The 22,671-nt window shown below is 36.3% G+C and overlaps 2 protein-coding genes and 1 long non-coding RNA gene across 3 annotated transcripts; all 3 read left to right on the plus strand.

Moving 5' to 3' along the window:
* Window positions 1–1,975: 1,975 nt before the first annotated feature.
* LOC110686936 (RNA exonuclease 4-like) lies at window positions 1,976–12,284 on the plus strand. The gene is made up of 9 exons (XM_021863548.1): window positions 1,976–2,124; window positions 2,216–2,288; window positions 2,370–2,448; window positions 3,120–3,204; window positions 5,952–6,060; window positions 7,098–7,186; window positions 7,283–7,347; window positions 7,506–7,584; window positions 11,830–12,284. The coding sequence occupies exons 1-9, from the start codon at window positions 2,047–2,049 to the stop codon at window positions 11,995–11,997; spliced, it is 825 nt and encodes a 274-aa protein (XP_021719240.1). The 5' UTR covers window positions 1,976–2,046; the 3' UTR covers window positions 11,998–12,284.
* A 2,832-nt stretch (window positions 12,285–15,116) lies between these two features.
* Window positions 15,117–16,348, plus strand: LOC110686937. Its single transcript, XM_021863549.1, has 2 exons — window positions 15,117–15,539; window positions 15,628–16,348. The coding sequence occupies exons 1-2, from the start codon at window positions 15,287–15,289 to the stop codon at window positions 16,242–16,244; spliced, it is 870 nt and encodes a 289-aa protein (XP_021719241.1). The 5' UTR covers window positions 15,117–15,286; the 3' UTR covers window positions 16,245–16,348.
* Window positions 16,349–20,272: 3,924 nt separating this feature from the next.
* Window positions 20,273–21,510, plus strand: LOC110686891. Its single transcript, XR_002504343.1, has 2 exons — window positions 20,273–20,369; window positions 21,086–21,510. It is a non-coding gene; the product is annotated as an uncharacterized LOC110686891 (long non-coding RNA).
* The last annotated feature ends 1,161 nt before the right edge of the window (window positions 21,511–22,671 follow it).

Here is a 22,671-nt window from a genome sequence, read left to right on the forward strand (position 1 = left end):
AAGGCGAGAGACTGATAAGCGTAAAGTATGACCCTCGACCATAGTCAATTATATATGGAATACATTAATTAAGTTTTGGAGTACATTAATTAAGTTTTGGTTGGATGAAATTTATTAAAGGAGAAAATTGGTTAAGTAATTAGCAGGTGTAAGTAAGACCGTATAAAGACGTGAGACTGATAAGAGTAAAGTATGACCCTCGACCATAGTGAATTATATATGGAATAGATTTAAAGGGATAATCTATATCGAAGTTGTAACAACAAAATAAAGGTAGAGAGATGTTCACCCATACGTAGAATTTTGTATTAATTAAAGTAATTACTATATTGAAATTTTAACAATTGTCCTAGTGGGTATTGATCTAATCTCATGAGTCATGATTGTGAGATACAATCCTTACCTCTGTTGCTTGGTGCCATTGTCAACAAATGACCCTCGACTTACTTAACAAGTGATGCGTGTATAATTCAAAAGCTTAAATACACTTCTACTAGGTTTTGTACAAAGTAATACGTAGTATATACTAGTATATTAAAATTTAAAAAGCATTCCTAATTAAACATATGAGCCACCAAGCTAAGCTTCATCTACGAGGATACATTGTACCTTTTAACTTTGCGATTGAGATTCAATCAATACTAGAGACACTTTGAGAGTGGGGATCTCTTATCCTCCTCCTTGTTTGATCCGCAAATATTAGACCAAAAGCAAATCTTAGTCTAGTGGGAAGATTTGTATCTCACAACCAATAAGAGGTTTTGGGATCAAATCACAATAGAGACACTTTAAAAGTGGGGATTCCCTTACCCTCCCCTTCCACTCCCAAAGTGTTTAGCCCACTAACCTGGGGCAAGAGGATTTGTGAGAGGTTCTGGCCTAATAAGTCTCTTTTCCTTGCTAAAAAAAAAAAAAGAAAGATAGACATATGAGCCATTAAAGGTGGGCATGGGCCGTGCAGGCACGTGGGCGGCACGGGCCTGGCACAGCACGACAGCCCACTTGTGGGCCGTGCTGTGAACAAAAAATTGAAATCCGACACGAGCACGACTGGCGACACGGTCGTCGGCCCGTGGGTCGGCACGGCCCACTAGCCCAGCACGTGGCACGGACCACCAGCCCGACACATGGCACGGCCCATGCCCACCTTCATTTATATAAACTTATTTAATTAATAAATAAATAAGTTTATTTATGTAAACTTAATCAAATTAAAGTTGTTTTTAAAAAAATATATATTAACATTAACATAAACATAAATTAATTACATTATTTATATAAACTTAAGTTGTTCCAAAAACATACATACATATATATATATATATATATATATATATATATATATATATATATTTTAAAGAATACGGGTTGACCCGTTGCCTGGCACGGCACGGCCGCCAGACACGTTAGCTGGGGTTTGCCAAAATTTGGCATGGCACGGCACGGCCTGGCACGAGCCCACCTAGGCACGACCCGACATGGCACACGATACCCATGTTTATGAGCCATGTAATGCCAAGAGTGAGGAATAGCTCAAGTGATTAGCTCTCCTTTTGGTTCCAAGTAATCTTGAGATCGATTCTCATTACTCGCCCTTATGGATCTCTAAACACTAACTGTTAGTATGCTACTTTTAATTCTTTAAATAAGCCGGATGCTAATAGTCACCTTTCTTAAAGGCTACACTCACAAATTTCATTTGTGTTGTTTTTAAAGGTCAATAAGACCATTATATTTTTAAAATGTCAATAACATCGAGTGCAACATATTAGTGCTAAATTCATGCCAAATCTAAAATTGATGTCTATGTATGATCTATGAGGCCATGACCTAACAATGTGTCTTTCATATCGTGCCAGAGTAGCCAGATTCATGTCAACAATCAAGTCAGACCATTTTCGTGCCATGTAACCATGTTTGACCTACACCGGTTAATGCTTGATGGAGGAGAGCTTATTTATCGTAGGAGCAGACCTTGTATTCCACATTTCCACCCCTAACTGGCAGCACCATCAATTAAAACTTGACGACAAAGTAAAAGAAAAAATGGGGAGTGAGGTCGTAAGGAAGAAGAAGAACCCTAAAATGGCGCCTCTAAACCCTAATTGGGCTCTGCTTCAACAGGTACAATCTCTCTCTTCTTTGCATTCAATTCAATTCTTCATATTTCCATTTATACAAATTAATTAATCATGTATTCTGCAATCTTCCACAGAAATTGAATCTTCAGGGTTCCAAACCCAAGCTTTCGCAGCACTCTAATGGCGGCTCCTCCCCTACAGTATTAGGTCGCTTTCTCTTTCTCTTCAATTTGTAGTTTGTAGTTTAATTTTATTGTTTGTTTTGCTTAACTTTTCTCTTTTTTGCAGGAAAACGGAAACAACGCTCTGTTCCTGAATCCGATGAGTCTCAAGTCAATGTTCTTGCTCCTACTTCGTCTGATTGCAGGTACCACATTCACGCTTTCGGGTTTCTGTTACATTATTTATTATCGCCTACCAAACAAGCTGTTATATGTTTACCTTACCTTCCTGTATATTAGAGAGTACTCCGTATTAGTGAACTTTGTTGACACTGGACTGTATGCATATCAATTGTAATGTGAATAGCTATATTTCGACCGTTGTTCGACCGGTAATTTGGATGTTCCAATACTATTCTTATTTACCTTCTGTTTCCCATGGGTTCTATAGAATCCTTTTTCTTAGTTGTGACTCTCGAGAGTGTGTTAACGAGTATATTAATGTTAATCTATATTCATATTTCTTAAGGTTGGTGGATCATCATCATTCGTGTTCATGCTATTTAAGTTATACTGATGTTTGGATTATATTTAAAAATTAATTTGGAGAGTAGATGGTATTGGTGTCAATTTTGTACTCTTGTAATTTCCATGTATCAATTTATCAACTGATCATTTGTATTTCCTTCCTAACTGTCAGCATAACTTTGTTTTTTCTTTTTTGCCTTTTTATGCACTCATATTTTGTTACTATGACATTTGATTCATAAGGGAACTTAATTAAATGGGGAGTGTTAATAGTTGTTGGAGTTTTTATTTGTTGCTTGGAATTTTTATTTATTGCTGGTTTATGTTGTAATGATTTTTTTTTTCTTAGTTTGACAGATGAGGTAGCCATGGATTGTGAGATGGTTGGGGTCAGTCCTCAGGGTAATAAAAGCGCTCTTGGGAGAGTTACACTGGTACTATATATTCTTCATTCTCACATTCAAGCTCTTCTGTTTCATTCATTCATATAAAGTTGTCTGCCTTTTTAAAGTACTGCATCCAAATTTTCTTTTTGTTCAATTTATAAAACGAGCTGACATGTCTGGTTGTTTGTGAATTTGTGTTATTCCACTCTTAATGATTTTTAATCAATCAACTTCTGTTATTTTTGTGTATTCACCTTTTGTTTTCTGTCTGGAGGAGCTATTAGGATGCATGTCCAATTTCCCATTGCTGTATCACCTAGCTCTTTTTATTGTGCACTTGTATGCATTTTCCATTTGAAAGTTATTTGCAGTATTTGGAATTTCGATGTAGTAATAATATTTTGGGAAATTCTCATTGGTAATCATAAACTTTTATTTTTTCTCAATGGTAAAGCCTGAAATTTTTGATTATCAATGGTAATCACGAATTGATATTACTAAACTAACGGTAACTTAAGTTAAACAATTTGTTAATTCCTTTACCATGGTTTAGTAATTGGACTACAAAAAGACATTAATACCCTTATGTCTAACCACTTCTTTTTTCTTCCTTTCTCTTTCTTACTCCATAATTCTTTCTTGCTTCAATTCTTCCCCTGCAACTCAGTTTCCAACCACCACCACCATTGTTAAACTACTTGTTAAAGTTGGAATCGGAGCGAACTCGGAGTGACGCAGCTTTAGTGTTGTATAACCTATTGCTTGATCATAGCAACCGAGTGAAACAAGAGAAGCAATTCAATGAGGTGTCTCCGCTTCTGGCGGTGCTCTGGCAAGAAAAAAAAGTCGACCGTCGGGAAAGTGCAGCTGGTGTTGTATAAATTAGCGGCGAGTGTGGAGGGGAGGCGATGTTGGATGGAAATGCGGTGGCGCATTTAGTATGGATGTTGAAAAAGGGTAAGGGCATCCATCCACCAGCTACCTCCTCCTCCTATCGACATCCAACCTCCGCCACCTCCAAACGCTGCTGCAAAACCCAGCAAAATTCAACAACAAACCCGACAATTTCGACCTAAGACTAACAAATTTGACCACTAATTCGACCCCAAATCAATATATTACGCAAATTTGACCCCATAAATTAACAGATTCGACCCTAAAAGCAACAAATTCGACCCCAAAAATCAACAAATTCAATCCCATAATCGACAAATTCGACCCCAAAAATCAACAAAATCGATCCCAAAATCATCAAATTCGACCTAAAAAATCAACAAAATCGTCAAATTCGACCCCCCAAAATCAACAAATTTGACCCCAAAATCAACAAAAGTCCTAGAAATTTCAACCAAATAAAGGGGAATGAGAGGGAATTGAGGAAAAGGGGAGGGTGGCTGATTCCGGCATGGGATGATGGTTGGTTTCGGCCTCGGCGATTTTGGTGGTGATGAGAGGAAAGAGAGGGTGGGTCGAGAACAGGGGTGAGGGTGCTCGTTCTAAGATTGGGGTGTCGGTGGTGAAGGTCTCCGGCGTGGGAGGGGGCTGAGACACCGTTAGCTGGGCCGAGCTGAGCGCCGGGGAGGGGGAGTGGTGGTTGGTTAGTGGTTAGGGAGGGGTTTGGATTTTTTTGTTGTATTATCAAATAATTTGAAGGGTATTAATGTAATTCTATTGTTACTTAACCCATGATTAACCCTAGCTAATCTTTTAATGATATTAAAATATCATTAATGTTACCATTAGCTTAGTAATATTAATTTGTGATTATTATTGATAATAAAAAATTTCAGGCTTTACCATTGAGAAAAAAACAGAGAGAATTTCCCTAATATTTTTGTCTGCCTATTACCAATTATCTACCATTGCACATGCAAAAATTGACGGAATAGGCTAATACGACGGCTTTACTACCAATTATGTTATTAGTGCACAAACAAAAACTGGCCTAAGACAATGGCCGTGTCTAGTCATTCCATCTTAATAAAATTGCTTTAGAACTTTATTTGGATGTGTTATAGTACAGATTGCGTTGCTGTCCAGTCAACTCTCTGCTTTAGTGTTCGGTACTTATCAACAATTCACTCCACAGCTCTGAATTCTATCGAGTTCTATCAATCAAAATTACATACGAGCTTCCCTGCATCTATTATGCGTTACAAAACCAAATTAGTGCTCTAGGATTATGTGGATGCATGGAGCTTAAGAGTTAAGGCCTTTCAATTATCTGCTGTCCGAAGATATAGATGCTCTCTCTTCCATGTTGCTGATGTTTTTCCTGGTTCTTGGGTTGTTTAAGGGGAAGGTATTGGAAGATGAGTATTTGGGCTTTAGGAGCCTAACTTTTATGTCTCCTCAAAGATTCTGTTCTCAATCCCTGGTTATTTGTGATTTGGTACTTAGTTTATAGGTTATGTTGTAGGAGTTTTTTTTTTTTTTTTTCATTCATGGTACTGGAAACTTTCCAAAGGATAACCAGAGGTTTGAAATTCTAGGATTCAGCAGGCTTGACCAAGAAAGGGATGAACTATCTTTAAGACTGGTTGCTTTATGTGAATTTTGTGTGCTACTATTTTAGACTAGTTTCAGCTTCCAACTACCGGTTTGATTAACGTCTCAAGTGCGTATACTTTAACATAATATATCATTGGAGTAGAATGGTGTTTTGTAGCTCATGGACTTTGTTCCTTGATCTATTATCCCTCTCATATAGTTATATATGTGGCTTTCTCCTGTTCATATATTTTCTCGTGTCTAGGTCCCCTATTAATGATTTAATGTACATCAGTTTCTGGCAGGTAAATAAATGGGGAAATGTGGTATATGATGAATTTGTCCGCCCCATTGATCGTGTTGTTGACTTCCGAACAGAAATTAGTGGAATCCGACCTCGTGATTTGAGGAAAGGTATGCTGGGCATTTTTTGTTGTCATTATTATTTGTAGTGAAGATTTGAAGCCTTATGGGATTAAGGCTTTGATTGATTGAGTTGAAGCCTTATGTCTTGTGTGGTCGTTTTCATATTCGTATTTAGGCTTCTTTGTTTTTACTCAGATCCTGCTAGTGACTGTTCATTGTATTAGAATGTCATATGTTAAGTTTATGCCTGTATCAGATGATATAGAATAAATTGGTCCAAAAAATTGTGCAATTACTATTTGTGTTTGAAGTTGAACATATCATGAGTGAATTTTAGGCCCCGTTTGGTTTAATGTAAAACATTTTCAATGGAAAATTAGTTTTCATGAAAAACATATTTTCAAAGAAAAACACAATTGCATACTAGTTTTCCTTTGTTTGGCTGCATACAAGAAAAGTCCAAGAAAATAAAAAATAAGAGTGGAAATGTAAGGATGAATGAGAGGAGAGTAAAAAAAGGAGGTAAGGAGAAGAGAGGAAAATATGGCTTCCCTTGTTTTGGGAAGGAAAATGTTTTCCATCATTAAGGATGGAATTTTCCACCCTTGGAAAAATTGTTTTCCATCCCTTAACAAACCAAACAAAGGAAAATGGGAAAAAATGAAAAATTCATTTTCCATGAAAACCTTTTACATCAAACCAAACGGGGCCTTAATATCTGTATGAGAATGAAGGCTCAATATATATATATGTGTGTGTGTGTGTGTGTGTGTGTGTGTGTGTGTAATATATATATATATATATGTGTGTGTGTGTGTGTGTGTGTGTGTTTGTTTGTTTTGAACAGCATTAAGAAGTCAGAATAATTTTAAATGGACATGAATAATATAATGATGTGTGTGTTTTGAACAGCATTAAGAAGTCAGCATAATTTTAAATGGACATGAATAATATAATGATCAGAAATTTCATTCTGAAACTAATTATTGATTATGTGACTGGGTCTTGAATAAAGTTATGGCATAATTTGTACTGTATCTGTTTTTATTGAGTGCTTCTCATTTTGCTTATGGATGATTCTACAGCTAAGGATTTTCCTTCAGTTCAAAAAAAGGTGGCAGAGTTGATCAAAGGAAAGATTCTTGTTGGCCATGCTTTGCGTAATGATCTAAAGGTTAGTTTCCCCCCTTCCCCCACACTAGTAATATTTGTTGATTTTATCTGTATCCTACATTTTAAACTATAACCTCAACTAATCATCTCTTTACAGGCACTTTTGCTAAGTCATCCAAAGAAAGATCTGCGTGACACTGCAGAATACCAGCCATTTCTAAAGTATGTCTCTTGCTTCGTACTCTTTTCTTTTTCGAGGCTTTTCCTTTCATATAAGTTGAATTGCTCATCTTGAACTAATCAGTTTAAAAAATTATGCTCCATTGGAATGAATGATAAGTAATTATTTGAGTTCTGATTGTTTTTCTTGAAATGAGTAGGGAAAGTCGTAGAAAGGCACTTCGGCATCTTGCTACTGAGTTTCTTGGTGTAGAGATCCAGAATGGAGAGCATTGTCCTGTGAGTATCTTAACCTGAATTCCTTGATCCATCCAATGACTTGTCTTAGTTTATAAATTTATCTTTTGACGGTAGGAACTAGGGTGTAAAGATGTCAACACTCCATACATATAGTTACATATAGTTTCTTATTATTCTGTTAAGGAAAGGATTATGCCTATCTGAAGATGTTGATCTTGCTACTGTCTCTCTTGTTGAGATGGAGAGATGTGCATTATGAACTCGTTGATTGTTCGTTGGCTATGTTTTATTGTTTTGGGTGCTCACTATTTACACTAAGTCATAATCGTTATGTCAAGGCCTTGCTTTTGTCACCCTATTTTTACTAATTAAAACTTATATGTACCGATGTTATATTCTTTTTTTTACTGATTAAAGCTCTGATTTAATCTAATCATTACTGGAAAAAACTTATTTTTACTTGACTTTGCCTTAGTGTAGAGTAGCTATATTTTTTTGGTTGAAATACTTCTGCTTCTACATCTATATAGAAAAAGGATTCTAGTTTACAGTGTGGAAATTGGGATTATGAGCAGGATTCTGATTGCCTGACTCCATGAGTTAGAAATAGTATATTTTACTTTTGGGCTTTGATTATTAGCTTTGTAACTCCATGAGCTGTTTATTCAGCAAAGCTATAAAACTACTATAACTTTACTTAGAAGTTAATCAAAAAGATGCTTTTACAAGGGTCCCTGTAGCACTTCTGAGCTCTAACTAGTAACTACTAGCAAGCCCCCAGTTAAAAAGGCTGATATAAGGCTAATTCAAGTAGCGGTTTCCCCTTCAAATTGAAAGCTGATATACAAATATTCTATATCAGCGTTATTAACTTGTATTTTCTCCTAACCACTAGGGTTCTTTCAAGCTTGGAAGCCCCCTTGTGAAGTAGGTGTAGTTTAGACCTCATGGTAGTGGAGACAGGTGAGGGGAGAATCTATTGACATATAGCCAAGCAACTCAGCAAGTTGTGGGAGTTGTTGATGATTGGAGTTCTACAGAATACATAATAAGTTTATTTAGTTCTAAGGCATTGTGATAATACAAATCCTTGTTGTATGGCATGGCTTAGTTGTAACTCCTAGATATTTTAAAAGCACTTGTTAGATCTATGATAGTATTTGAACTTCTGATAGTTGTTGCAATGTGTAACAATGTAATTGGATGAGGGAATATGGAGGGAAGGAACTTAGGAGTGTGAAGGGTTATTTTTCCCTTGTTTAGAAATGCAAATGGTGAAGATAAGGAAAGGAAATTAGATTGACTGAACACTCGAAATCACACATAAGCTTAACTCATAATAATAACAAAATTTGGTTGTATTTATACCTAGCATTGTCTTGTTACCTGCTCTTAACAAGAAAAAGGAAACTAAATAATCTAGTAAAATAAAAAAGACAATGACTAAATAATTAATTAATGAATGAATAAAAACTGTCCTAAAATTAACCCTGACAACTTGGAATCTACTTATACTAAACACCTATACTTATTATATCATTGTAAAGATAATAATAGAAGCCACTTGTAAAACCCCTAATATAAAAATAAGGTAACACCAAGAGGGTTCCTAATTGAAGCTGTAAAGATAGTCATAAGGATTCTTAATTTGCATCACCTCACTACTCCTTCCCTCCCCTCTCTTCCATTCCTTTCCCCTGTGTTTGCCAACCAAACACATTTTAAGATCTTAATGCATCTGCGTTGTGAGGGTAAGAGGGTGTTACTGAATTGATTAAGATTAATATAACTTTTCAGGATTTTGTGTTGATTTAAGAAATGATTTTAAATGCCTCTCATATGCTGACTTTTGGAATAATCTTTTGTAATTTTTTTAATTGTATTTAAAATTCTTCAATATTTAGAATCACCAATCACTTATTGAAGGGATAATTGTGGACTTTAAAATTATATGTAATACTGAAGAATAATAATTTGTAGTCTACGTAAAAAGGTTCTTGGAAGCATTTATAGCAAATTGAAGGGGGGATAGTTTTGGTTTAGCTCCAATTAATCTCATGGCATATATTGGAAATACCATGTAAGACATTCTGAATGTCATGCATAGAAACCTCGCACATTCTGGTAGAAATTTAACTTCTGGTAATTTGATGAACTCAATACACTTGATTACACTGAAGTGGGGTGAATGGATTTATTAGTGAGTGATAAAACCCTCCTGCAAATTATAAAGCATGCTGCAAAGTTGCTAATAGAAATCATGTTTTAATACCCTGAAATCCTGCATTCTGAATGAGTGAACAATTAGCAAGCATATCGTCCTTGGAGAAGTCTTCAAAAAACTGATGTGATTGCAAGGTTTGGTATTGAAGCTCATAATTAAAGGTTTTAAGTAAAACTGCTGAGTTTTCTAAAAAGTAGTTTAACTTGCGCAAAGAAGCCTGGTGGAGGCTTAAAGATAGCCCAAGAGCAGTTGTTCTTAAACAATCTTCTTAAAATAGAGCCTGATCTTGTACACTTTGTTTGGATAGACAGGAAATGTGAGACAGAGAGTGAAGGAAAAGGGAGGGGAATAAGTTTTGTTGTTTGGAAGGTGGTTGGGGGGAGGGAAAGGGAGCAATCCATTTTCTCTCCCATCTTTAATTAACATGATCACTCTAAAATTGGAGATATTTGGAGGAACTAAAGCCCCACCTCTCTCCCCCTTTCTTTTGCCCTCTCCTTCCTTTCCCTTCTATCTTGCATTCAAAAAAAGTATTTTTTTTTTCTTGAGACAAGGAATGAAGAACAGTTGAGCAAACAAGCTAGACTAAAAGAATTCTGAAGAGCAAGCGGAAAATTTTACTTTTGCTTTGATATCATTGTTTCTCATTATATTTGCAAAAGAGTGTATATTGTATAGGGAGTATTTGGACCATTTGATGAAAAGAAAGTGAAGGCGCTTGTCTTTGATCTTGTGATTTAATGAGAAATTATGGCTCATTGTCGTAAGGATGTAACAAGGTGAATTGAGATTGAAGAATGACGAGGGGATTCAAAGGACATTTCTCCTTGCCGAGTTGGCAATTATATTAGGAAGTTCGATTTTTTATTCTAAAGATGCAATACCAGTTATGGTGTATATGAGTGCCTCAAGTTCTTTATTGAACTTAGTTCTTAAAAGCGCAAGGTGCACCAAGGCGCAAATGGTCCTTGCAGCCTAGGCGCGAGGCGCAAGGCGAAGGCGCATGTATTTATATATTTATTTCAAATTATTTTTTTTACTTTGATAGTACTTAATACCAATTAAAAAGATTCATAATAAATTAAGTAATGATATATTTAAAGCTAAGGTAGTCTGAATTTGAAAATCAATTTATAACTTAAATCTTAGTTATTTTCCTTGAGGCGCAAAGCGAGCCTTACCAAAGGCACTTTGAGGCGCACAAAGCGCGCGCCTTCCGTAGGTGACAGAGCCTCACCTAGCTAAAGCCCATTTCCCAGAGCTGGGAGTGAGGCGCGCTTTTTAAAACCAAGTTATTGAACCTATTGGTATCAAAACATGTAAGGTAGCTTACAAGTAGAATGATTCAACTGGCTGAATACTGCCTCTTTGGGTGCTCCTTCCATGAACAGAACTGGAAAGTTTTATAACACAAGGTAAGAGATAGAAGATATCAGTGATGCCTGTCTTGTTTTATGACACAATGATAGCAGATATGTTTTGACTGAATACTGCCTCGTGGTGCCTGCCTTGTATTCGTATGAAATAGGAGATTGCAGTATAGAACATATGTGGGTGGGGATAGTTCATAATCTATCTGCTGATGCTCCCTGCTAGAGTTAGTTTCACGTTATCAAGCTCTATGCTGATATGACCTCTGCTCTGTATGGACCTTAAATGCATATGTTAACATTTATACACATCTCTTGGGCTGGAGTCTCTGGACTTGTTAAAAAATAGACTTCTTAGGTGGGGAGGGCCTTCATTTATATTTTCTGTGAATGCTATTGGCTACTATCAATTGGGCTCTTTTTGGCCTTCACCCATTTTCCTGGATATGGCTGTCAGGGAAATAAATTACTGTTGGAAGCCAAGTCTACCTTGAAACTGCAATATTGAATCAGAATTGTTAAGAATAGGATTATAAATAGGATTTAGATTGAATTTTTGGATCAGATTCCTCGGTGATGCTTGCTAGAGCATTGTGATGTCAATCCAGCTTTTTATGATAGAACTTTCAATCGTTACCTGTTGGGTGACAAACTAAATTGGGTTGCTTGCTCCTATCTGTGGTCTCTCAGATTGAAGATGCTCGTGCAGCTATGTTGCTGTACCAGAGGCACAAAAAGGACTGGGAGAGGAGTGTCAAAGATCGGTCAAGGCTTATGGAAAAGCAAAAGAAACGCAAAAACAGGAAGAAATCAAACAAGAAAGTGGCCTCAGAGGTGAAAAATGTTCCAGTCCTGTAGATCTGTTAGTTTTTTTTTCTTTTCTTTTTTTTTTTTCCTTCGGGTTTATAGTTCTAGAATAGCAGTCCATTCACCTTAGCTTTTGAAAGAAAAGCACCATATATGGTTAGAAGAATGTTTTTAATGCCTTTCGATTATTGACCTTTTTATTTTTAATGATTTAAATTTTGTAATACGAAGTAGAATTTATGTTTGGTAAAAGAATGTACTTAGTTATTATACTTGAACAGAGTTGCCTAGTTCAATATAAAAACAATTCAATGCAATTCCTAAGTTTTAAAACCCCATATACGTTCAGAATTGAGTTTATAAAGCCGTTGCCCCTTCTCAAGGATGAGCTTTATCGTCTAATCTCGTGGGTTTGAAATCGGGACTTGTTATTCATCGCCCGCAAATCTCTACATAAAGCCCACATTTTATAATTTTTTGACAAATTTGCCCTTTTTATAATTTTAACCGAAGATAAATTTTTCGCACTAAAAAAATGTGGAGCAGCACCGGATCGCCGAGGATCACCGGAGAATCGCCGTCGTCATCGGAAAACGAGGTTCGTAACGCATCGTAAGGACGAAATGGTGGCTGGCGCCTAGCCAAAAGGCCATGCCGTGGTTGTGGCGCCTAGCCAGGACGCCGCCACCGTGGTAACGACGCCTGGTGGAGAAGCCTCGACCATGGTAGTGGCTCGTGGCCAGGACGCCGGAGCCACGGCCAGGGCGCCTGGCCAGGACGCCGCCACCATGGCGGCGGCGTCCTGACCAGGCGCCCCGGCCGTGGCTCCGGCGTCCTGACCAGGCGCCACTAGGGGAATATATTTTTTTTTTTTTTATTTTTTTTTATTTTTTAATTTAATCCCTTTTTTTTTTTGTTTTTTTTGTTTTGTTTTTGTTTTTTTTTATTTGTTTGTTTGTTTTTATTTTTGTTTGTTTTTTTTTTTGTTTTTTAATTTAATCCCCTTTTTTTTTTTTTTGGTTTTTTTTTTTTGTTTTTGTTTTTTTTTTTATTTGTTTTTATTTTTGTTTGTTTGTTTTGTTTTTGTTTTTTTTTTATTTGTTTGTTTGTTTTGTTTTTGTTTTTTTTTTGATTTGTTTGTTTGTTTTTTTTTGTTTGGTTTTGTTTTGTTTTTGTTTTTTTTTTGATTTGTTTTGTTTTTTTTGTTTATTTGTTTTGATTTGTTTTTGATTTTTTTTTGCTTGTGGTGTTTTATTTTGTTTTGTTTTTTTTTTTTGGAATTTTTTTGTTTTTGTTTGCTTGTGTTGTTTTATTTCCTTTTAATTTTTTTTGGAGGGAATTAATTTTTTTTTTAATTAAGTTTTTTTAATGCATCTTTTATTTTGTGTTTGTTTTTGTTTTATTTTGTTTTATTTTGTTTTGTATTTGTTTATTTTTTTTATTATGGTTTTTTTTGTTTGTTTATTATGTTTGATAAATTTGAAATGAAATGTGTGTTATTATTTTGTTTTTTAAATGTATTATGCGTTAAATATAAAAATGATATTTAGAAATTTAAAATTTAGAAATTGCGTTTGTGATAATTTTGTGTTAAGTGTATTAATTTAATCTTAATGTAATTATATTTATACGTTATATGTTATTGTTACAGGATTATGGTGGAGACGGAAATGATTACAGTGGGATTTTTGTACATGATGGCCTGTTCGAAGATGCTAAACAAGCGATTGATTGGGCAAAACAGGTTGCAATTAGATCAGGCTTTTGTTTAGTAGTAGCAACTCATAAATCTCAACGGGATGGTAGAATGGATCGCATTTTGAGATGCGACCGTTATCGCAAAAGAGAAGAACGAGATTTCAGTAAAGCGATTCGGTTTGACTCAAAGCGGAAAGGTTGTGGGTGTCAGTTCCGAGTTAAGGTTCGACAACATCAAAGGCGTGACGGTTGGGAATTGAAGGGTTACGGCAAATGGGGATATCACAACCATGAGCTGATAGCATACAAAGTGGGGCATCGGCAGTTAAGCGGCCTAAGTCCAGCTGCGAAACTAGTTGTAAAAGAAATGAGTGATGCTCAAGTGAAGCCCGCTAAAATATTAGCGTCTGTGTTAGAGAAATTCCCCGAAGACCAGCCAAACCGAAGACACATCTACAACGTCAGACAGAAATTGAGGTTTGAACGGTCAGAGGGAAGGAACCCTATACAGCAGCTTCTGCACCAGGCACAAGCACGTGGTTACCTTTACTGGTTTGAATCTGACGAAGACACATCGGAGGTAACTCATTTGTTCCTTGTCCATCCTGATTGTGCTGATATGATTTCGTCTTGGCCATCTGTGATTTTGATCGATTCAACGTACAAGACAAACAAGTACAAGTTCCCACTGGTTGAGATGGTTGGGATGGCTCCAACGAACCAGAACTTTCTGATTGGTTATGCAGTCATGAAGGATGAGACGGCTGCGAGTTACCGTTGGGTGTTGGAAAAGTTGAGAAACTACATCGGCCCAAATGTACAGCCATCGGCCATCGTAAGTGATTGTGAGGGTGGTCTTTTTGCCCCTATAGCGGAGCTGTTTCCGGAGTCGAGCCATTTACTGTGCACATGGCACATCAACAACTGCGTGAAAGTCAAAGCCTACAATCTTTTCAACAAGAATTTAGTAACAGCAGAGACATTGGTAAATGGTAAGTGGCGGAAGATCATGCAAGCTACCACAGAGGCAGAGTACGATCGAGCCTTGGAAAACTTCAAGGATGCGTACAAGTGGTGCCCGCCAATCGTAGACTATGTGATGCACCAGTGGGTACCTCAGAGGGAAAAGTTTGTCAAATATTGGACGAACCAAGTTCTTCATTTTGGGAACACTACGACATGCAGAGTCGAGAGCGCTCATAGAGCTTTGAAGGACTGGATTGATTCTTCCACGGCTGCTCTGGATACACTGTTCGAGAGAATAAACAAGGCTATTGATACTCAGAGGAACGGTATCAAGAACTATCTCGAGGACTCCAGACGACGACATGGCATGTTGTATGGCCATTTCATATTTAAGATTCTCCACGGTCGTGTGTCACACCACTGTTTGGGGTTGATTCTGAGCGAGTATACCAGGATGAGGGAGTTGGGCGATGAAGTGGCTATTCGGTGCGGATGTGCTATATCAGTGACTCATGGATTACCTTGTGCATGCACCATTCACCGCGTAATTACGCAAGACAGGGCGTCGTTACATGTCGATCAGGTTCATCCATTCTGGCGGACGCTCGTTATCGGAGAGCATGCTGTTCCGCATACGGTTCACCGTGAACAGGAGGAGTTGGAGCAGTTTCAGTTGATGTTTGACCAAGTGTCCTCCAGTCACCCTTCGATCATTCGTAGTGCTACACACATACTTCATGACATGTTCAATACATCGTGTTTGGATACCGAGGAACCGGAAGGGGTCGAGCGACCTAGGGGTCGACAACCACGGCGGAACAAGAGTGCGTTTGAGTACATTCGCGGTCGTGGCCGTGGCCGTGGCCGTGGTCGTACATCCTCATCAAGTGGCAGCCAATCATCGTCGTCGGTGAATATGCCCGGCACCGGTAAGACATTCGACTTCAATTTCTTTTGTTGACTGTTTGATTAGTTTACTGTTGACTTGTTTATTGTGTTTATTGATGTGTGTAACAGGGAGAATGGACATTGAACATTTTCCATATAAGGACAGGATCCCTAATATCATGATGCCATTCTTGGACGGGTGGAATGATGTCATTGCAGATGGTAACTGCGGATTTCGGGTTGTGGCGGATGTGTTTCAAATGGGTGAAGACAACTACGGTTTAGTGCGGCAGTTGATGTACAGTGAAATCGCATCAAACCGAGATGTGTATGGCCATGTGTACGGCGAGGACTTGGATAGGTCTCTGCAGCGTATCCGGTGGGGAGGGGGACCTTGCGATCAAAATCATTGGTTCGATGCGCCACTTGATCTCTTTGCCGTTGCAAACATCTACAAGTGTGCAGTCATGCATTTCGGCCTTGGTTTACATAGTCGAGCCTATTATCCATGTACAACGGTTCTGCCCTGGTGTTCGCGCGAGACCGTCACCAGACCGGTAAGGGACGTTGCTATTGGATTTCTTGGGCCGTCATACAGACATTTTATCCGATTAGACATGTCACCCGATTTTCCGGTCCCACATATCATACCGAAGTGGTATGAAATTCGTAGAGCAAGCGTGGAGGGTTGGGATGCTTTGTACCATGCTCGCGTGCAACAGTGGAACAATTTAATTGCCATGTAGTTTTTGTTGATGTACACCTACCTTTTACTATGAGGCCTTGTATTGTCAATACTATGTCATTTCTATGTGTTCATTTTTAAAAGATAATGTTTCATTTTAAAAACTAACAACAATAATTTCACAATATTACAAACTAAAAAGATAATATTGAATTTTAAAAACTAAGAACAATAATTTCAAATATTACAAACTAAAAAGATGGCCTCGACGTCATGCAACATGATCGTCATCTCACCGAACGGAAGGTGGAACGAGTTCGTATCCGGCTGCCATCGCTCAACGAAAGCCGTGATCAGCGTCCAGTCAATCCTGTCGTGCATGGTGGCAGGAAGGTGACTCACTCTAGTGCCCCTCAATCGCCCGACCATCTCGCTCTCCTCCGGCCAAGCATCAGCCCAGCTACACAAAAACCTACAAGTCTTTTCCCGGGTTTGGCATTTCAAAATGCCTGTATCCAAAGCCCTCTCCTGGTCCTCCCAAATACGGGTAGCGATGTGTCCTAAAAAGCTAGGAATCACACTCCCGTCTATAGGTCCCCCGGCCACCTCACCCCTCACCATCCAAGAATCATTAATGGCCCTCGACCGTTTTCTGCTACCCGCAGACACAGTGGACGCAGATGATGTGCCAGATCTACTAACAAACCTACCATCTCGACCCTTACGCACATCTACCCTATGCGTCTCATACGTATCATCAAGCCTCTGACTGAATGGACCGTAATCATCATATGGTCCACTCTGATCGTCGACATCCTCATCTGCATCATCCTCGTCCTCGACCTCCTCCTCCTCGACCTCCTCCTCCTCCTCCTCCTCCTCCTCATCATCATCATCTTGATCGTCCGCAGAACAGTGCACCCGTTCTCTGCGGGCCGAGGCCGAAATACCACGGGATCTAACGTGTCTGGGCCCCGAGCTCTCCATTGAGTAGATCGTACTCCTCACGACGTCAATACTCTTCCCCGCACCAGGTCCAAATTGCGATGCCTAACTCCAAGTAAATAACGAAACATAATAACGAAAACAAATTAAAAAAAGTCGAAAATAAACACAAAAGCAAATAAACAAGTCACGGAAATAAAATTATAAACATAAAAAATATAAATATATACAAGACAATATACATATAAACATAAAAAAAAATAAACATAAACATATACCAAAAACAAAAAATATAAACTACAAACAAAAAAAAAACAAACATAAACAAAAACAAAAACAAAAAATATTACCAAAAACAAAAAATATAAATACAAAAAAGGACGAAAATAAACACAAAAGCAAATAAACAAGTAACGGAAATAAAATTATAAACATAAAAAATAAAAATATAAACAACACAATATAAATAAAAACATAAAAAATATAAATATAAACATAAAAAAATATAAATATGAACAAAACAATATACCAAAAACAAAATATATAACCAAAAACAAAAAATATAAACAACAAACTAAAAAATGAAAAACATAAACAAAAACAAAAAATCAAAAATGCAAAGAAAAAACCAAAAACAAAAAACTAACAAAACTTAAAAAATTTAAAATTGCAAAAACTTAAAAATAGAAGAACATCAAAATTTTAAAGAAAATTTATAAAAAAAAAAGGGAACTTATAATTTTTTTACATACAAAAATATAATTCAAAAAAAAAAAAAAATACATAGGAACATAAAATTAAAAATTAAAACCAGAAACAATTTTTTTTTTAAAAAAAAAATAGAACATAAAATTAAAACAAATAAAAAAACAAAATTTAAAAAAAAAAGATAAAAAAAAAGGGAACATACAATTTAAAAAAAAGAAAAACAAATTTTTTTAAAAAAAAAAAAAAAAATTCGAAAAAAAAATTTAAAATTAAAAAAAAACAAAAAAAAAATTTAAAAAAAAAAAAGAGAAGGAGGCGCCTAGGCAAGACGCCCGTACGGTGGTGGCGGCGCCTAGCCCAGACGCCATTACCACGGCCGTGGCGCCTAGCCTATGCGCCGCCGCCGTGGTAGTGGCGTCTGGGCTAGGCGCCGCCACCACCGTATGGGCGTCTTGCCTAGGCGCCTCCTCCGTGGTGGTGGCGTCTTGCCTTGGCGCCCCACCGTCGCCGGAGGTTTTTTTTTTAAAAAAAAATTACAAAAATTTAAAAAATTACCTTCTGGCCGGCAAACCGCCTTCCGCCCACCGCCGGTGCCGCCACTTCCTTGTCGGGCCGCCTCGACATAGCTCTGGAAATAATTTAGAGAGAGAAAGTGGAAGTAGAGAGTAGAGAGAGAAATTGTGTTTTTTAGTTTGAGGGCAAAAGTGTCATTTCACTCTTATTTTGTGGGCTTTATGTAGGAATTTGCGGGCGATGTTTAACAGTTCACTTGAAATCTAGATATCATTATAGTTGGTCTTGAAAACTCTGAATTAGTTTTAGTAAAACAAGTCAAAAATCTGACCACTAGATTGTCTATTTAACTCATGCAAGAGATGGGTTTATCATCCCTCCATCTAGATCATAGGATTTCCAAGAACGTCCCAATGCAATAACCTCATCGAGTCGTTTCTATTCATTCACACCATAGAATTTCACATTAAAACGTTCCAATAACTTTGTTTCCTAAGCTCGAATCCACGATACGCATCTTTAGCAGTTCCATAGCAGTAAGATGCTAAAGTACAGACTTTTTATTCACAATAAACAGAATCAAGAATGTATAACCATTGGTTCCTTTTGCGCTCGAAAGATAATCAAATTAGGGACCAAGAAAAGTGGTGACTCCAGAAAAGTGCGTTGAAAGCTAAAGTTGGAAGCAGCACTATATCTATATTTTTTATAGCAAAGATCGCTGATTAGTTAGCTCAAAGATGCCAGCAAAAACTATGTTACAAAAAAAAAAAAAATGTGTTAAGTGGAAAGTGGTTTATTACTTGGTCAATATCGATTTGATTCTGTTGATTATTATTGGTGATTCTTCTAAGTGGTGATTTAAGTGACTTCCTATGTAATGATTAATTGAAAGTAGGCAATGGCTTTGTGTTCATGTAGCAGCATAACCTTAACTCCTATATATTATATAACACCACAAAATTCAATTACTTCTAATGCTTCATCTTGTTACTTTAATATGATTTTCATCACTCTTCTTTGTGGCCGCTACCAATTGGTGTTCTGGCATCATAAGTCGTATTATTAATGTCCAATGGTGATCGAGTAGAAAGTTGGAGATGATGAACACAACATGCTAGCAAAATTTCATCACAAAAGCCTACATATAAAGCTTGACGATTCTTAAACAATTTGTACACGTTACACCGAAGTGATCGTTGAACAATAACCTAGGGTATAAAAGTTGTTAAACGCGTGCCAATATGCATCATTCATAAATTGTGACTGATAAAATGTTCATTCTTTTCATCTGAATAACATATACGTGGTATTCGTTTAATTAGTTCGGATAAGGGTCAATACATTATAGGCAAATTTTGACAGACAAAACTTACACGAATAGAACGAAGCCTTAATGACTAAACTGCAAACTGCAAAGTGGAAATGGAAACAAACGCACCTAAGAAAGTAAGAGGTGCATATTAAGACTAGAGAGTGGAGATGAAGCGCAAGTGCACAACAAAATTATCAACAAGAATACAACAAAGGTTAACAATATTCTACTAACTATACTAAATGCATGTGTATGACTAGGACATCCTAGAATTTACAATAATCATTAACAGAAAACAACAAGAATACAACAAAGGTTTTACCAATATTAGGCACTTAGCCACATAAATACCACAATTATTGTCATTTATGCAAGCTTTAATTAATTAATTTTAAAATTAGGTTTATGATATTTCTAGAGAACCATATCATGCTACTAACAGCGCACAAAGTAGGTCTATCCAATAGTCTTAAACCCACAAAAGTTCCTTTTGTATAGTTTAATTAGTCTTAATGTACAAGTGCACAACCATTATATGAGTAATTATGAGCTACTTGTTATTTTTAGTATATAGTTTCTTTTTCAATTGCTATTTATAGCTCAAACATGAGGAAAAATGTAAACCAAGTGAATCTATGTTTCCAAAAATGAAAACCTCTTCTATAGCAACACTCCTCTTCCTAGCTATCTTCCAATTTTCATTTGGTAAGTTTCATTTTAATTCCTATTTATAATTTTTTTAGCTTTTCTTTTTTCAAGCTTCTTTTGTCTGTCCATTTTTTTTTTCCTTAATATGTTATGAATATGTATATATATTGTTTGCAAATATTCTTTAAATTAAAATAGATGTGATATATAGTTTCTATATCATTTTGTTTATCTAATACGTGTAGCTCGTATATATACTCATGAGGTAACACATGTTAAGTTACAAAAATAAATTTTAGCATAATTAAATGGAAAACTATAAAATAAGAGTATGGGAATGATGAAATTTAAAGGAAAATTTACTCTGTATAAGGAATCTTTTAAATGTTACGTACTGTGTGCCCATGAACACACATTAGAAAAATCTTTTGATTGTTTAGCGGTTACTGGCTTACCACAATTCAAGGTTCACATAATTATTTGAGCATTGAGAGGCAACTGATTGGGACATATCAATTGAGTCAATAAGGTCATGTTACGTTCATCTTATTTCATTTAGATCAGAAAAAATAGATACATGTAAAAGTCGAAACCTACAACTTAAATAACTTCTGATTTTCTATAAAAAAAATTCTGATAAGTTTAAAAGTGAAAATCTTGTGAATATAACAAACGCTCTATATGTCTATATCATGTTTTTAAATTAAACAATGAAATAGTAACTACTATGTATTCTAATATAGTGTCATTTTTTTTTTCCACATGAAAAATAGGGTTGAAATCAGGAGAGTGCCAGTTATGTTCATTTGGAACAGTGGAAATGGAGAGATGCTCAATCCCTCAATGCTCTTCAGACTGCAGGAACAAAGTTTCACATTCAACTGGCAGATGCATTGCTATTGACACTTGTTGCTGTGTTGCAAGAGCTCATTTCCATAATTAATTACTTTTCTTTAATTATGTTAATGTTTTCACTTCCGTATTTACCAATTGTCATGCTTTTTTTTTTTTTTTTTTTTGAATCGGGAGGCTTATGCTTTGAGCAGCAAGTGAGTGAATAACGATGTACTTTAAAGAGGCTTTTTTTGTTTTGCTTTTGGGCTACTTAAGATTTGTAAAGTAATACCCCAAAAAGTATTGTAAGCTTTTGATACACCACCTATTAAGGAGAATAAATTTTTATCTTTTGCATGCAAAATTTACATGATTCTTTAAATTTTTTTGATGACTTGTATAGTTGTATATTTCTATTTCAAACTAGTTTCAATTTGCCACGATTTTATTTTATTTTTTCTCCCGTGGCATAATATTTTGTGCTTAATTAACTTTTTGGATTGACTACATTTTCCCGTGGCAAGCTCAAATTATGCCACGAATTTTTTATTCCCGTGGCATAATTTGTGACAAAAGGGTCATTTTGTTGTATATGTTTATGTAACAAATCAGATTTATATACCTTATACTATGTATGTGCATAATGTTGTGTAGGTGTGGCGAAATTGGAGAGAAGGTACACCTTTAAAAATGGTGGATCCAACATTGTCAATAAGATCAAAGGTGGATATTATAAGGTGCATACACATGGGCTTATTTTGTGTTCAAGAAAATGCAGAGTACCGACCAACAATTTCCTTTTTAGTGTTAATACTAAGTAGCCATTCGCTCTTCCGGTGCCTTCATGTCCTGCGTTCATCACGTCCATTGCTAGTAGAGGGGACACTAGGTCACATCATCATAGCAAGCAGAGAACGATTGGGCGTTCATCGGTGAACAAGGATTCGATTACCGACTCTTTTCCACGATAGGATCCTCCGAAGATGAACACATTCAACACAACGATTAATAAGTTGGCCTAGACTAGTATCTCCTGATTGTTTAATGTTTCCAACTCAAAATAGATAAGTGGAAGGCAACAAGTATATTTTTATTAGAAAATCTTGCGTGGACCTGGTCCACAATAATATTATTGTGGACCTAAGGTTTATACACATGTAACTGACATTATATTCGACATAGTGACTCTTGATTTGAATATAGTAATCTTATTTTTAAGATAGTAACCTTTTTAAAAACTTATGTGACCTTTAATGTTATTATGAACTTAAAGAACGATATTATGTTAGATAGTGACCTAATTTTAACATAGTAATCTTTATTATTCATATTGACCATTATATTAAAATTTCATTAAAAAATTAACCTCTTATAGCTTTTAATGTCACACTAACTTTTATTTCAACATAATAACCTTTATTTTAATATAGTGACCTTTTTTTTAATCAACAAATAAATCATATTGTCTCTAATGTTAGTGGTGCACAATAAATTAGTGTGAACCAGGTCCATTTAAGTATTTGTA

This window comes from Chenopodium quinoa, unplaced genomic scaffold, assembly GCF_001683475.1.
Source record: "Chenopodium quinoa cultivar QQ74 unplaced genomic scaffold, ASM168347v1, whole genome shotgun sequence".
Taxonomy (NCBI): domain Eukaryota; kingdom Viridiplantae; phylum Streptophyta; class Magnoliopsida; order Caryophyllales; family Amaranthaceae; genus Chenopodium; species Chenopodium quinoa.